Source organism: Cibotium barometz, chromosome 2 (assembly GCF_041138505.1).
Source record: "Cibotium barometz isolate CiBa-2024 chromosome 2, ASM4113850v1, whole genome shotgun sequence".
NCBI lineage: Eukaryota > Viridiplantae > Streptophyta > Polypodiopsida > Cyatheales > Cibotiaceae > Cibotium > Cibotium barometz.
The window spans coordinates 6299492-6315160 of NC_141047.1; the positions used below are offsets into that span (position 1 = coordinate 6299492).

Genomic DNA, 15669 nt, shown 5'->3' on the forward strand with positions numbered 1-15669 from the left:
CTATCTCTGATAAATAGTTGTTTAGTACAGAGCTGCTTATTCCATGGAATCCTTTTTATTCCATTTCATTCTCCTACTTGATTGAAAAAAAAAGAGGTACATAGACATTAAAGAGATGTACAATGTGCCTTATGGCTTAATTAGTCTTTCCTTTTCGTATTATCAAATATATCCTTTTTTTCATAACCTTGATTAATCTAATAATAAGTGGAATGTGAGAGAGAGAGAGAGAGAGAGAGAGAGAGAGAGAGAGAGAGAGAGAGAGAGAGAGAGAGAATAGAATTGATTATGCCTAGATCTCCGATAAATGACAATTCTACTAAACAAAACTTTCACAATTATAGCAAATATTTTGTTGCAAATTCTACCAACCGTTAAAAGAGAAAGGGAAGCTTCTACATATTATAGGGATGGTGCAATTCTCGAGGGGAATCAATTTGGCTTTATTCAGAATGAATTGAGGACGTTCCAATCTCAATAGACCCACATTTGGTGAAGGTGTGTTTTGATTGGAAGCAAGTCCTTCGGTCGCGTATCCACGATTGATGCAGCCTTAGATGCTATAGCTCCAATTTTTTATGGATCTTGGTATCAAGCAAAAGGTTAAACCTATGAAATGATATGTGATAAATGGTTTCATTGGTAAAAGCATAAGGGAGGCGGGGTGCCACGTGTAGGAATCGACAATACAAAGGCTTCATTAAATTTCAGTTTCACCATGTATCGCACCTTTCTGACAATTTCAAATCATGGCAACTATTGATAGTGATTGGGACAACAAACAGCCATCCCGTTTGTGTTTTGGATGCCCTTAGAATCATCGACGATTGTCGAGGTGAATAATCCCCGCAAAATACAAAGCTTTGGGAACAAAGAAATTGTCAAAGAGGTTATTGATAGTACCAAATTGTAGTGACATAATTGTCTCAATTTTTTTAAAAAAAATCTTTGCAAGAAGGATGGTTAGACATTAGTTTTGGGAGATAGTAGCCCCCGCTTAACCATAGGTTAGGAATAGAAATAGTTAGACTCTTTCAAATACTATTTTCCCTCCGTGTATCAGGTGGGAGGAGCCGTATGAGATGGGAATCTCACGTACGGTTTTGGAGTGGAGCCTATTTGCATTAGCAACCGTAACGGATGTGAGCCCAATCTAAAGGAGAATATGCAGAAGCCTCATAAAATTACTACAAAGCTAGACGTTTAGAGATTGATTCTTACGATCAGAGTTACATACTTCATAATATAGGTCTTACTCATACTAGTAATGGGAAACATGAGAAAGCTTTGGAATACTATTTTCAAGCATTGGAGCGGAATTCTTTTATGCCACAAGCTCTTAATAATATGGTTGTGATCCATCACCACATGCGATTATCTACACTTTAGGATCTTCCAATTTGTAACTATTCAACCAATGAAAAGGGTGTCATGACAACGGAATTACTGGGAGCCTAGATAGCTTGACCATCCGGACAAGGCACGGGCTGGGTTTAGGGGAGCCAAAATGACTAGTTATGGACTCGAGTGGTCGGACACTAGTGAAAGTGACTGGACACATGTGAAGAGCTTTAAGCTATTAAAAGAGTAAGAGTCCTGAGATAGTAGTCATGTTGTTTTGGGAGGTTAATCAAATAGACTCAGCACCGTGTAGCCTTGAAATTGGTATCAGAACTCAAGCGTTCCAGCACCAGACGTTTGCACCTAGGTAAGCGACCAAGTCGGCCAGTGCGTTTGCGCTCATCGGCCAGCACATCTGTGCTTAAATAAGGATAACATCACAGTCGAGCACGAGAGTGCTAGGCACAACTGTACACCAGCAATGACCTCAGGCATGAGTGCTAGCGCATCACTTACATGAGGGGAGAACGGCACAAAGCCAGCGGCCTGTCGCCCACAGCTGCAACAAGCAGTTTGAGCCAACAGAAGTTGCCGACTACCACAACCGCAGGTGGGTAAGATACCAGCCTACAGAGCATATAGCCTGCCATCATATCAGCTTGGCAAGCGCAATACCTCACTGGTATTGTATGTAATAACTTTGAATGCACCCTTTGTAAGTGCTTTGATCTTCAAAAAGTTCTTCCCATAACCCTAGAGATAGTCTTGTGTAAGACTATCACATCATTGGCAAGTTTGCCAATGTACTCCTTGAGTCCAAAGTCCTAAACCCTTCCTTGGCCCCTAGATCTTCCACTCTGCCTCGATGCAAATTCATCAAGATATACAATTTCTTGCAAAATAAAATTGATGTCAGCATCGATCATGCAATGCATGGGAGAGGATGATTTATTTTTTTAGAATAGCCCCAAATTTGATATTTAGGGCCTCTAGGGCATGTAGACCCCGCATGTATGATCCCATGCCCTCAGAGGCTGGGAAGTACCCTGTCCGAAGGCTAGCGTGGGAAGCCCTGATTTTTGTAGATTCAAGGCTTCCCATACGAGCCTTTGGACAGGGCACTTCCCAGCCTCCTCTGATGGGCATGGGATCATACATGTGGGGTCTACATGCCCTAGAGGCCCTAAATATCAAATCTGGGGAGGAGCCGATACGGCAAAGCCAACCACTGTCAGTTCGAGTTTTTTTTAATTAAAAAAACAAAAAGAAAGAAATCGCATTAAAAACCTTTGAACCTTGGGGGCTATTCCTACACGGAGGATTTGCCAAGTCAATTTTCGAGGTTATTTTTATGAAGATTGGATGGAGCTTCTCACCGACAACTCTCAAAATTTTATATCGCACCGACAATTTCACTTCGAGCTAACAATCTAGTTGATTTTCAAGAGCTTGGACCTGAGGTTGGTGCTTGTGTTTATTCTCTTGCATCGCATTTAGAGGGTCCATATGGAATTTAATAATCATAATGAGTCTGTGTGGAGATCCTAGTTGTCGGACATGAAAAAGGCATTGGCCGATCCTGATGTCACGATGACAGATGATGACCTTCCTGATGATAATTTGGTCAGCACTAAACAGTTTAAGGCTCTAGAGTCCTGTACTTTGGACATTGAGGCCAAGTACGATAAGACACTCCTCTTTCTTCAAGAGTTAAAAGATAATATGCAAGCTTCTACCACTGTAAGTTGCTTCAATGGAAGGGATGCGAGTAGCTCTTGCCCAAGGGGGCAACATAAATGTCGGTACATCTCACTCTAGAGATGCTGCTACTATTCTAAAAGATCTAAAATCTTCGACTTTTAATGGGAAGGAGAAAGAATGCAATAAGGATGCAATCAATACTTTTTTTACAAAAGTGGCAGAATTTACATTGATTACGTCAAACTCCAGAGGAGATACGCGCACTTGAAGCGAGCTTAAATCTAGGAGGTAAAGCATATAAGTGGTGGATGCTTGGAGTCCGAAAATCAGCCTACTATGGGGGTTGAATTGAAAGTGCATTCATAAAAGAATTTTTTCCTAAGAATGAGATGGATCGTAATTGGGAAGCGTGGGACAATTGTGAGATGAGAAATCTCACATTGACTCAGTATATCTCCAATTATAGAGAAATCATTCTCAAATTGAAAGAAATGGACGACTTTTCAAAAGATTCATAGATTTATTCGCGAATTAGACTCGGACTATAAGAATCAAGTTAAACAAAATGAGCCAAAAACTTTAGAAGAAGCAATTAAGTTTGCTCAGATTTTTGACAACAATATCGAAAAGAAAAAGCGTGCACAGAATGCACAACGGACATCTCTAGTGTGTCCGAGGGTTTCAAGTAGCAAGGTCAAAATAAAAGAAAGGGACCTAACCAAAAGAACGACCAATCTAAGAAGTCTAAAGAACCACAAAAATTTATAAAGCATGAAGATTTTGAAAGAGCTTAAAAAGAAATTTTATGTTTTCACTACACGGGAAAGGGTTATAGTAAGCTACAATGTCCTAAACTTAAAGAAAATGAGAAGAATCAAAGTGATCAAAGTGATCAAAGTAAAGAAAATCAAGTGCACACTATTCAAGAGACTTCTTATAAGTTTAAAGAGGTTCAAGTTTATCATGTTGATTCTACTCATGCGTGTTGTGTCATGTCATCGATATGGGTGCCAACATTTGGACCACATGAGTTGGTTCGAATGTATGATCACAAGGTATGAGTTATGATTGATGATAGTGCCACACATAATTTCTTGAACAATACTTTAGTCAAGAAATTAAAGTTACCAAAAAGCCCAAGTGACCATAAGTATGTGGTTTCTTTGATTAACGGCTATGATAAAGATGTTAGGGATACAATAGTTCGTGATGTCCCATAAGTCATTCAAGGTCATGAGATGCATTTGGATTTTCAAGTTATGCATATCACTCGAGCAGATGTTATTCTAGATCCTAAGTGGTTATATAACATTGGTCCATCTTTGTCTAGAAGTTATTTGTATAATTCTTTTGAGTTTGAAGTAGATGGTAAGAAAGTGAATTTGCAAGGTGAACATGATGTACCCTCCTCACCTCTTATATGCTATATGGAACTCAATCACCTTGTACACGCTAATGAAGTAGAAAACATCTTTTTATGCTACATGATTCTTGATGATGTCATTTCCTTTTTCACATGTGAAAACATAAGTGGTTTGAGTGAGCATAGTGTTTACATGAATTCTTTTCAATCAAAGCATGTTAATAAAAAAAAGTTAACGAATCCTTAAAGAAATTGTTACAACAATTTAAAGATATGTTTCCAAATGAATTACCAGAAGATTACCTCCTATCCTTAATGTTGAGCATCCAATCGAAGTAATGCCTAGCTCAAAGCCAGTAAGTAAGCTTCCTTATCGGCTTAGTTTTAAGGAAGCACAAGAAGTAGAATGATAGTTAAAGAAATACCTTAAAAGTGCATTCATTTGATCAAGCACTTCGCCTTGGGCTTCACTAATTCCATTGATAAAGAAAAAAGATGGGTTTATGCGACTATGCATAGACTACTATGGTTTGAATCAAATCACAATTAAGAATAAGTACCCTTTGCCACAAATATATGAGTTGTTTGATCAACTCTAGGGCAAAGTACTTTATGAAAATCGATTTACGATCTGAATATCATCAAGTGAGAATTTGGGAAGCGGATGTCCACAAGACTGCTTTTTCGAACTAAGTTTGGTCACTATGAGTTTTTAGTCATGCCCTTCGGTTTGACTAATGCTCCGGCCACATTCATGACACACATGGATAGTGTCTTGAAACCTTATTTAGGAAAATTTATCGTGGTTTTCCTAGATGATATCTTGAGCTATAGTCGCACTAAGAAAGAACATCTCAAACACTTTACGACAAGTATTTGAGTTACTCAAGAAGCATTCAATTTATGACAAAGAAAGTAAATGTGAATTCTTCATAAAAGAAATCTAATATATAGGCCACATAATCTTGAAAGATGGCATTTGTATGGATCCAACGAAAGTTGAAGCCATATTGAAATGGCCACATCTCAGAATTACAAATTTTTCTTGGTTTGTCTAGATTCTATAGAAAGTATGTTCGAGATTATGCTAAGATAGTTGTTCCAATGACGGATCAACTTAAAGGAAAGAGAAAGACCTTCATTTGGGGGGGTTCCTAGCAAAGAAGTTTTGAAAAACTTAAGGTAGCTATAGCTATAGCTCCATTCTACAAGTGGTCGATTTGAATCAACCCTTTGTGGTAGAGGCGGATGCTAGTAATGATGCAGTAGACGCAATCCTCTTACAAGGGGGGAAATCTATTGCATTTGAAAGTAAAAAGCTGGATAGAGCTCAACAAAATTATTCACCTTATGAAAGAGAGTTATATGCTATAATTCATGCCTTAAAGAAGTGGAGGCATTATTTATATGGTGCCAGATTTGAGATAGCCTTTGATCATGAGAGTATCAAATTGGCTATCTAGTCAAAGAGAGTTGAAAGGACATAAAGCTCGATGGGTAGAGTTGCTCCAGGAGTTTGACTTTCAATTGAGATATAGAAAAGGGCGTTATGGTGCTGATTCATTGAGTCGCATGCCCATGGCTAATGAGTTGAGTTTTACTCAAATTAAGAGTGATTTTTTGGAATCACTTAAGGGGAAGTGCGTTGATGATCTGCATTATGCCCATGTGTGGAGTGTCTTAGAGAAGAGGAATCCCTTGACTATAAATAAAGATAGACAGACACTTCCACTAGCGCGGTAAGTCTCGAGAGATGTCTCAAGGAGACATGTCACTTAGTGATAAAAGAAATGTTGGAACAAATTTTTCATCGATAATGGTTACCTACTTTACAAAGCTAGAGTATGTATACCTTTGGACTTAGACATTAGGTGCCGTATTTTATATGAATGTCGTGATAGTCCGAGTGCTCGTCATCCTGGAATACGGAAGACATATGCACTAGTTAAGAGAGAAATTTATTGGTCTGGCTTAAGTAAGGACGTCCAAGACTATGTCTTAAAATGCCAAAAGTGCTAGGTTAATAAAACAGACGCCTAAAAGTAGGTTTACTAAGTCCACTAGAGATCCCAAATGGCAAGTGGGAGAGTATCTCAATGGAATTTATAGTTGGATTACCTAAAATGAATAAAGGCCACGATTTGGTTTAGGTGGTCGTAGATAGGTTGACATAAATATGTTGGTTTATTCTGACAAAAATGACAGTGACTACGCCTGAGTTAGCAAGGCTATTCATTGAAAATATCTATCGATTATATGGCTTACCTCCGATATAGTTAGTGATAGAGATACAAAGTTTAATAGTCATTTTTGGCGTGCTGTGTTTAAGAGATTGGACACCATGCTAAGTTTGAGTACAGCTGATCATCCTCAAAGTGATGGTCAAACCGAGAGAGTCAACCAAGTCTTGGAAGACATGCTACAAGCATATGTAAGAAAAAAGCAAACCAATTGGGAATAATATTTACCCATATTGGAATTCTCTTATAATAGTGCCAAACATTCAACAATGGGATTTAGCCCATTTATGTTGATGTATGGTTTTCAAGCGCAAGCTTCAGTGGCCGTTGGACTCGAGAAAGAAAAGATACAAAAGGTTAAAGATTTTCTTCAAGATCTCCAAAATCACAAAAGATAATGTTAAGAGAGCACATGACCGTGCTAAACATTATGCATATAAATATCGTAGACAACTCATCTTTGAAGAAGGTGACCAAGTGTTTTTAAAGGTTCTCGAACACTCCAAATCTTTGAAAACGGGGAGAAGTCCGAAGCTATTCCCAAGGTATTGTGGTTCATTTACAATACTTAAAAAAGTAAGCAATGTTTCTTATAAGTTAGCTTTACTAGAAAGCTCTAAAGTTCATCCAATTTTTCACGTTAGTAGACTGAAAAAGAAATTGGGTGATAACGATAATCTCGTCAGTCAAGAAATCCTAGTAGAACTTATTGAAGCCCCATCCTTACCACACGAACCATAAAAGGTCTTGGATTTCCAAGAGAAAAGAACTCGACACTCTGTACGACAGGAGTGTTTAGTTAAGTGAAAGGATAGACCAAAAGAAGGTTCTACTTGGAAAAAGGTAAGTAGACTCAGAAAGAGGTTTTCGAATTTCATTTTCGAGGATGAAAACTCCTCTTAAGGGGGGAGTAATGTCACGATGTCAGAAATACTGGGGGCCTAGAGAGCTCGACTGTATGGGCAAGGCACGAGTGGGGTTTAGGGAAGCCAAAATGGCCAATTACAGACTAAAGAGTGGCCGGACACTAGTGAAAGTGACTGGACACATGTGAAGAGCTTTAAGCTATTAAAAGAGTAGGAGTCCCGAGATAGTAGTTGTGTTGTTTTGGCTGTGGTTGGGAGGTTAATCGAAGAGCTCTTAGCACCCACGCGTGGGAAGAAGACTGTGTAGCCTTGAAAAAGGGCTTCCCACAAACAGACTTTCGGACAAAAGTTGTCACAAGCTATGGAATCTAGTCACCCCTTCTCAGCACATCCCAGGTTTGAGAGAAGGGACATAGCCTAACTATCCCATGGATAATTGATTGAATCAAAGGATATAGCACCGTAAAGATTCATTCATCATTGAAAATCTGGGTTGATACGATGAAATTGGTCCACCCAAGAAGTTATACAATTTATCTCTGTAGTTGATTGGGGAAAGAAAAAAAGAAGTAGCATGCCACGGTGTAGCATCAAATCCCAAAGGAAGAATCTATCTAAATGGATCCATATTGAGAATAGGATAGTTAGTTTTGGGAAAAAAAATATTATTCTTTTTTATTAACTAGGAGTACGAAAAAGATTCTATTCGAGGCAAATGGAATTAAACCACACAACCCATAAATGCCCAGCCCTCAGAGCTAGAGGGGACCAGTGGCGCTAAAGATATGAAAACTAATTGCTACCACGCCCAGAGAATGATGAGGATGTGTGGGGTGCTAGCACCCCCACAACCATTAGCTTTGCCAATGCCACCTCCTAGTACTACAGATGCAGCTTATAAGCCTAAGCAAAAACCCTATTGTTGTTAGGAATCCTTATAGGGACATGGAGATCCCACCTCCAATGTTGCCTCCTCACCTGACACTGCCAAGAACCACTCCTATGAGGTTAGTCATGCTTTTCTTGGATACTTTAGCATCAATGCCACCGCTTGATAAGACAATCACTCAATGAGGAGAGAAAAAGCCCTCATGGCTAAGAAGAAGACTAGCCAATTGCTTCAACATGGGATAACACAATTGAGCTTTATACACAATGGGAATTGAAGTCACTATTTTTTGTGATACGTATATGCATGATGTGTGGTGTCGATTCAATGTTGGGAAGGAAATGCCATTCCTCAATCCGTGACACATTTGATAGATTAGATCATCCATTCCCACTAGACAATGTTGTGCTTCTTGAAGTTTATGTGAAATTGGGTGATTATTCCCATACTATGGAGGGATAGCTGTTTTGTTTACTTTTGAGATAATTCACGATCAACGTGCATTGTTCCTGTGCTTCTAGACTATGCACATCGAGACGAGGAGTGCTAATGGGTGGGAACCACATTCATACAGTTGCTCACTGTATTATTTATTAGATGTCTTCGTAAGTAAGATAATGCAAAATTGCACTCGATAACTTACCAATTTCATGATCAAGGATGAGTTGTTGATATTCTTGCCTACAATATAAAAAAAAACACTGTCATTTGGACTTGCAGAAACTATGTGAGGGCAAGGCTCTTCCTACCTACCACAATGAGGTAGATGCATATGTAGTTTACATTTGAGATTCAACGAAACCAAACAGCTCATGTCTTCTTATAAACTACCAACAGAAAAAACATTTTGGGGTCCTACTAAATAAATGTAAGGTTTATGGAGCATTACTTGAGGAAAATGACAACTCAGTGTATTTTTTCCGGTCAAAAGTTCTGAATAAACGGCTAAGATTTTTCATTACCTTTATTTTGAGTATTTTATATATAATCTGCATGTATAAAATCTGAATGTAGTATAGATTTGGGGAACTAAAATCGGGTAGGATTGGTTGGTTAAAATGTTTGTGTCGATTAAAAATCGATAACTCGAAAAGTCTGCATCGCTTGGCAATTCGGACAAATCAGCGAATCGTCTCGTTTCCTTTGCGCGAAGAGCTGTCAGCCGCAATTTTACTCCGACCCTCTAGGGTTTAACACAGGTGGGAGAAACTTCTCGCAGGCGCGGCGCTGTTGAAGTCGAATTCAGCCGTTTTGGATGCAGAATCTGGTTAGCGAAGTCTTTTTCGACTCCAAGGACACAGGCTTTTCTAGCCCGAATCTGTCCATGGACGCAGAAAGGCTTTCTTTTCTAGGGGTTCAAAAGCCACGGACTTTGGAAGCCTTGCTTTTCTAGGGTTTCAGTGCTGGTGCAGCTTGGTTCATGAAATCCGAGAAAGTGGCGACCAGAGATGGAATCGAGCGACGAGGAGATATGCGCTGCTCTTACAAGGATGGCTCTGGCCGGCGACGGAGTAGTGTTAGGGCTAGGTGTAGCAGTACTGGCCATTAGAACTTGGCTGAGGTTTTATTCTCACTCCAGGGCTCTGAATCAGCTGGAAGACACGCCGCTGTGTCGCATCGCCGATCTGCGCGCTTTGATTTCTGAGGATTCGCATGACCTTAAAGAAAGCAGGGGGCCCGAATCCAGCCGTGGCTTATCCCGTGCTGGAATTCGTTGTTCTTCAAGCCAGCAGCTGCAAGGGAATGCTGTGGTTATCATCAGAGGGAAGGTCAGCACCAAAGCTGCAGTGGATTCTCAGTGGCTGAGGAAAGAAGACGACCTGCTCACTGCACACAATGCAGCAGAGAAGGCGGTCATCGTTCAAAGGACCCAAACGGTCTGTTCTTTATCTGTTGAAATGCTTTACAGATGCAAAAATGCAAAGGAGAGAAATTTGTTTTGTCTTGTCTTTTGTGGGGGCCGGGGGGGCCCGGGGGGGGGGGGGGGGGGCTGGGGGAAAAAAGTTTGCAATGCAAATTGGCAAGAATTGAACTCTATCTTTTTCTGTTCTGGGACGCTATGCACATCAAATACTGTCCTTGCCTTCTTTATGCATGATCTTTATGGAAACTCCCAAGCTTGATACATACATGAAAACTTAGACAACTGAATAGAAGAGATATTGAGGTACCTTTGTTATTGTTTCCAAACGTACACACTTTTTTGAATTTTTGAGCCACCAATTTAAGAAAGGTTTGAAGCAGGTGGCTCTAGGCCTGCTGAATAGATATTATGTCCATGTGGCATCCAAGTGCGGGATGCATGTGACATTTACAGGCATCAGTCGGGAAGGTCTTTGCACATGATAATGATTCACGACAGCCAATAGCGGTTGTTCATACTTCTAGAGGGTGTTCACACCAACTAACTAAAAAGTTCCAATAGGACGTGGTTGCACAAATTGGAAGAAGGTAGGGGATGGGTAGGCGAAAGAGGGGAGGAGGCGGCATGAAAGTTAAGGAGATGGATGTTGGTTTTCAGGCTGCCGCCTTCAATGAGATCATGATCACTGGCCACATGTTGGAAGGGCTATGGGAGGGGCTTATTCACCTGATTCGCAAAGGAGGGTGGTGGCTGTTTGTGTTGGCATTATGGAGGCTTGATTAGGATGATTAAATTCATGGTAGAAGCATTGAAAACAAGCTAATCAAGAAAGAGATTATTACTAACTGCATGCTTAATCAAATGGACAGCATAATGACTCAATGAGATAGGATAATAGTGGTGTACGCTTGCATTAGATCAGTGTCTTTAAATAGGCTGGAGTACAATGGATTAGGGCATGGTTAACTCTTAAGCAAAACCCTAATTATCTCTTGTAGTGAGCACCTCCAAGATCTCCAAAATTCCCTAGATTTGGATGCAAGTTTGAACCATCTCCCACTTGCAATAGGCGCCTAGAATATTCCCTTGTGGATTCTTCTTTGAACATAGTCTACCATTTTTATTGGCTATAAGACCTTTGAACCATATGCCCATGTTCACAATGTCATATGAAGATATTTTGGTGTATTGTTTCAATTCCCTCCCTCAACAAAATATCCATGGCTACTATGATGTCAACGCTGGCTCAGTTATTGTTTACAATGCTGGTTATGATGACAATCCAAGTGCCCGCAGGTCTTACTCATTGAGGTTTACAATGCCATTATAATGACAGATTGTAGACATCTAGTTATGATTGCATTTCACTTAGATAGAGAAATGACTACAAGTGGGCAGGTTCTAGTTGGTCTAGAAAGCCCATTGGTCTTCAATGTAGTTATAGCCTCGACTGAGGCTCCTTCTCTCTATTGCGTCTTCTTCACTTGAGTTATCTTCATCTACAAGAAGAGCTTTTTGTGCTTTGCTTGAGAGGCTACAACTTGCTTGTGTGAGAGCTTGAAACTTGAGACCTTGGCCCTTGAGGCTTTGCCGCTTGAGGGAGAGAGAGAGTGTGTGTGTGTGTGTGTGAAGCTAAAGCTTGAAGTGTGAGAGGGAGTGTGTGTGTGTGTCTTCTTATAGGGAGGGAGGCAAGAGAGAGGCCAAGGCCCAAAGCCTCAAGGCCTATGGGCCAAGGCTAAAGGCCCACGGAAAGCCCCTCCCAAATGGCCAAAAAAGGAAAAAAATGTGACCATTGCCCAAACAGTAACCTGCGGCGTTCCCATGCAGCTGTCCCCCACAACCTGTCAAAATACGCAGCGGAGATGATGACCAGATCTGGGAACACAAGAGCAAAAACGCAGGCAGAAAAACAGCACAAGAGAGAGAGAGAGATGTAGGCGTGTAACTCTGCTCTGATATACACAAGAAGATCCCGAATATGATACAAGAATGGTACGGGGGCTGGGGGCCTATATATATGCCCCCACATCAGCAGTCGGCTTGTTGTAGGGCAGCCGACTGGACACAGAAATCCTCCACAACTGAATAAATACAGTCGGTCAGTATCAAAATGGGTCGGCCAGCAGCAAAGGAGTCCCACGACTCATACAGTGCAGTCGGCCATGTCACAGATGCAGTCGGCCAGGCTCTGGGTCCACCTGCCACTACTATACTGCCTCCCATGCCACAGAAAAATGGAAAAAAATAGGGGAAAAATACGGGGAGTGAGGAAAAATGATAAAACACCTCATAAGGGCGGGCACATCCACAACAAAGGCCCCGGTGTATAAATCTAGACAGGAGATGACTTCTAACACCCCCTCTCAGCTCCTGGCTGTGTAACCAACCACTGGGAGCTGGGGTGCTGCCTGAGCAAATCCTGAGAGAGCGACTTCGTGAAGAGGTCCATTGTACTGTCCTCCGTCGAACAGAACTCTAGCAAGATGTCATCAGCAACGATCTGTTCACGAACAAAGTGCCTCTGGATGACCATGGGTTCCTCCAGTGGAAGCCCAAACCTGCAATGTAACCTCCTCCTGCTCCGTAAAACTGCTCCTGGGCCATAAGTAGATCTCCTCGTGTCCGGATCTCCTCCCCAAACTGAGTCACTCCAACCGTGGAGTCGGACTCCATCCAACAATCCCCCTCCTGTGTACAAGAGTCCATGATCCTTCGCATGCCGCAGAAACCATAGGAAACGTAATCCTGCCTCCCAAAGAGACATCTGCAACCATGAGCTCAACTGCCTCATCAGGAAGCTCCCGTCCAATCTGGTGTCCATCAACCAGATCAATGAACCATACAGCTTCTGAGTCACAGAGACATCACACTGCTCACAAGGATCAACACCTGTTACGGTGCACAAACAAGTCCTGGAAACCTTCTGAAGACCACGCAAGGCCTTCTGAAACCTGTCAACCACCCCCTCTGAATCCGGAACCACAAAGCCTGGAGAGACCACCTCCTTCTGCAAGTAAGCACCTGCCATTTGCCTGGCTTTCTGAAAGGTCCGCGTGGAAAGAACATCCTCAACAACTGGAAGTTCTATGTCCCGAATACTACAAGACATCAGAGCATAAGTGACCTGTTCAGCTTCCTCTGACTCACGAACACAAGAACTACCAACATCAGTACTGGAAAGTTCCTGCCATCTACTGGCAAGCTATCCACCACGTGGTCTCGGAAAGCCCGCACCTGTAGCGTATCCACACACAAGTAGCCATTACCAGACTGCCACTCATCACAACCCTGAGGACCTGGGAGAGAGAGTGCTGAAAGCCTGTAAACTTCATTCTCCACTCCGCCTTCCCAAACCACTTGGCCTGTTGCTTTGTCCCGGAGAGCAACAAAATGCTCATCAAACTCCACCCGTACGCCAGTCTTGCAAACCTGATGCACTGACAACAGATGAAAACCAAGTGCTGGAACATACAACACCTGGGAGGAATGCTTCCCCCCTCTGCCATCGGGAACTATCTCCATCCTGCCCTCACTGTGAACTGGGATAGTGGACGTATCCCCAGTAAGAATATGACCAGAACGCCTGCAGAGATCCTGTAAACCGGAACGGGAAGGAGTCATGTGCCTGGAAGCACCACTATCGAGAATCCACTCCCGTGTATCCGTTGCGGAGAGTCCTCCAATCTCCTCCCTGCCTGAAGAAAATGAAGCATCGGTGTCCATCACCTCCAGGTGCACAAAAGCCGGAGTCTTCATGATTGCTGCTGAGGAATCTTCACCCTTTTCGGTCTTCCGCTTGGGACACTGCCTCCAGTAGTGGCCTTTCTCGCCACAATCATTACAGGTCCTCTCTGCCTTCAGTTTCTCGCGGTCGGCGTCGGACTTCTTCTCAGAAGACTTCTCCGTGAAGCCTTCCCTTTGCCCGAGTTACGGCCTTTCGACCGTTGGCCAGTAAAGGCCTCCGAACCTCCACCTTGAGGAGGGTTCGTGAATCGTTCCTCCTGGTCCAGGACCATGGGCACAAGCTCCTCCCACGTGATGGTGTTGAGCCTGCCAGTGGTAATCAAAGACGAGTAAAATGCTGAGTACGAAGAGGGCAAATGTGACAGCAACGTTATGGCCATGTTCTCTGACGATATCTCCTTCCCAGCCTGAAGAACTTCCTGCTGAAGAGCCTGCAGCTTGTTAATATGCTCCCGCATCGTCGACGACTTTGCAGGGCTCATAACCCGCATCTGGACTTCCAAGGAGATCCTCTTCATGGGCGATACCCTGTTGTAAAGTGAGGCCAAATGCTGCCATATACCTCTGGCCAGCGTCATGTGCTTTACATGATTGATTACCTGCGGTGTGCAGTTGAGGAAAATAAACGAACGGACCCTGGCGTTGACACGATCCCACATCTGTGTCTGGGCCTCCCGGTCCTTTCGGGTTGACGGTAACTCCCCTTCCTCTACTTCCGGCTGTGGAACACCAACAACGACGAAATCAGCGAGGTCGTAGGACTCCAGAACAGATTCCATCATCACCTTCCATATGCCGTAGTTGCTCCCGTCCAACTGACGGTCCACCGGGAACGTGGGGAGTGTCGGGATCTTCACATGTCTCTCGGCCATCTCAAACAGATCTGCCATAGCGGGGATGTACTCTGAAAAGGGTGGGTGGGTGGGAACAAAGAAGAACTAAAACTTGCAAGTGGCTGTCCAGCAAATCAGCCCGCCTTCCTCTTGCTTCTCCTCTTCCCGAACAGTCCAAAACAGTCCACCAATCAGCCACAAAACAGTCCCCCTCTTGCTCACACAAATCCCAAGACCTATCTAGAGCCTAGGGCTCTGATACCATGTCAGAATACGCAGCGGAGATGATGACCAGATCTGGGAACACGAGCAAAAACGCAGGCAGAAAAACAACACAAGAGAGAGAGAGATGTAGGCGTGTAACTCTCTCTGATATACACAAGAAGATCCCGAATATGATACAAGAATGGTATGGGGGCTGGGGGCCTATATATATGCCCCCACATCAGCAGTCGGCCTGCTGTAGGGCAGCCGACTGGACACAGAAATCCTCCACGACTGAATAAATACAGTCGGCCAGCATCAAAATGGGTCGGCCAGCAGCAGAGGAGTCCCACGACTCAAACAGAGCAGTCGGCCAGGCTCTGGGTCCACCTGCCACTACTAGACTGCCTCCCATGCCACAGAAAAATAGGAAAAAATAGGGGAAAAATACGGGGAGTGAGGAAAAATGATAAAACACCTCATAAGGGCGGGCACACCCACAACAAAGGCCCTGGTGTATAAATCTAGACAGGAGATGACTTCTAACACAACCATCCCCTCCTGGATCCATCCTCGGAACGCCGTCCCTTGTGAGGGACGTCCAGCTGGGGACGTTCGTCCGTC

General features: G+C 42.9%; 1 protein-coding gene across 2 annotated transcripts in view; it reads left to right on the top strand.

The window, feature by feature from the left end:
* Positions 1-9452: 9452 nt before the first annotated feature.
* SPL2 (E3 Ubiquitin ligase family protein) overlaps positions 9453-15669 on the top strand; it is a 69782-nt gene continuing 63565 nt past the window's right edge. For both annotated transcript variants that reach the window (XM_086813183.1, XM_086813191.1), the window contains exon 1: positions 9453-10277. In XM_086813183.1, coding sequence (XP_086669309.1) covers positions 9849-10277 — 429 coding nt within the window. In that variant the 5' untranslated portion in view covers positions 9453-9848. The remainder of the gene's footprint in view (positions 10278-15669) is intronic.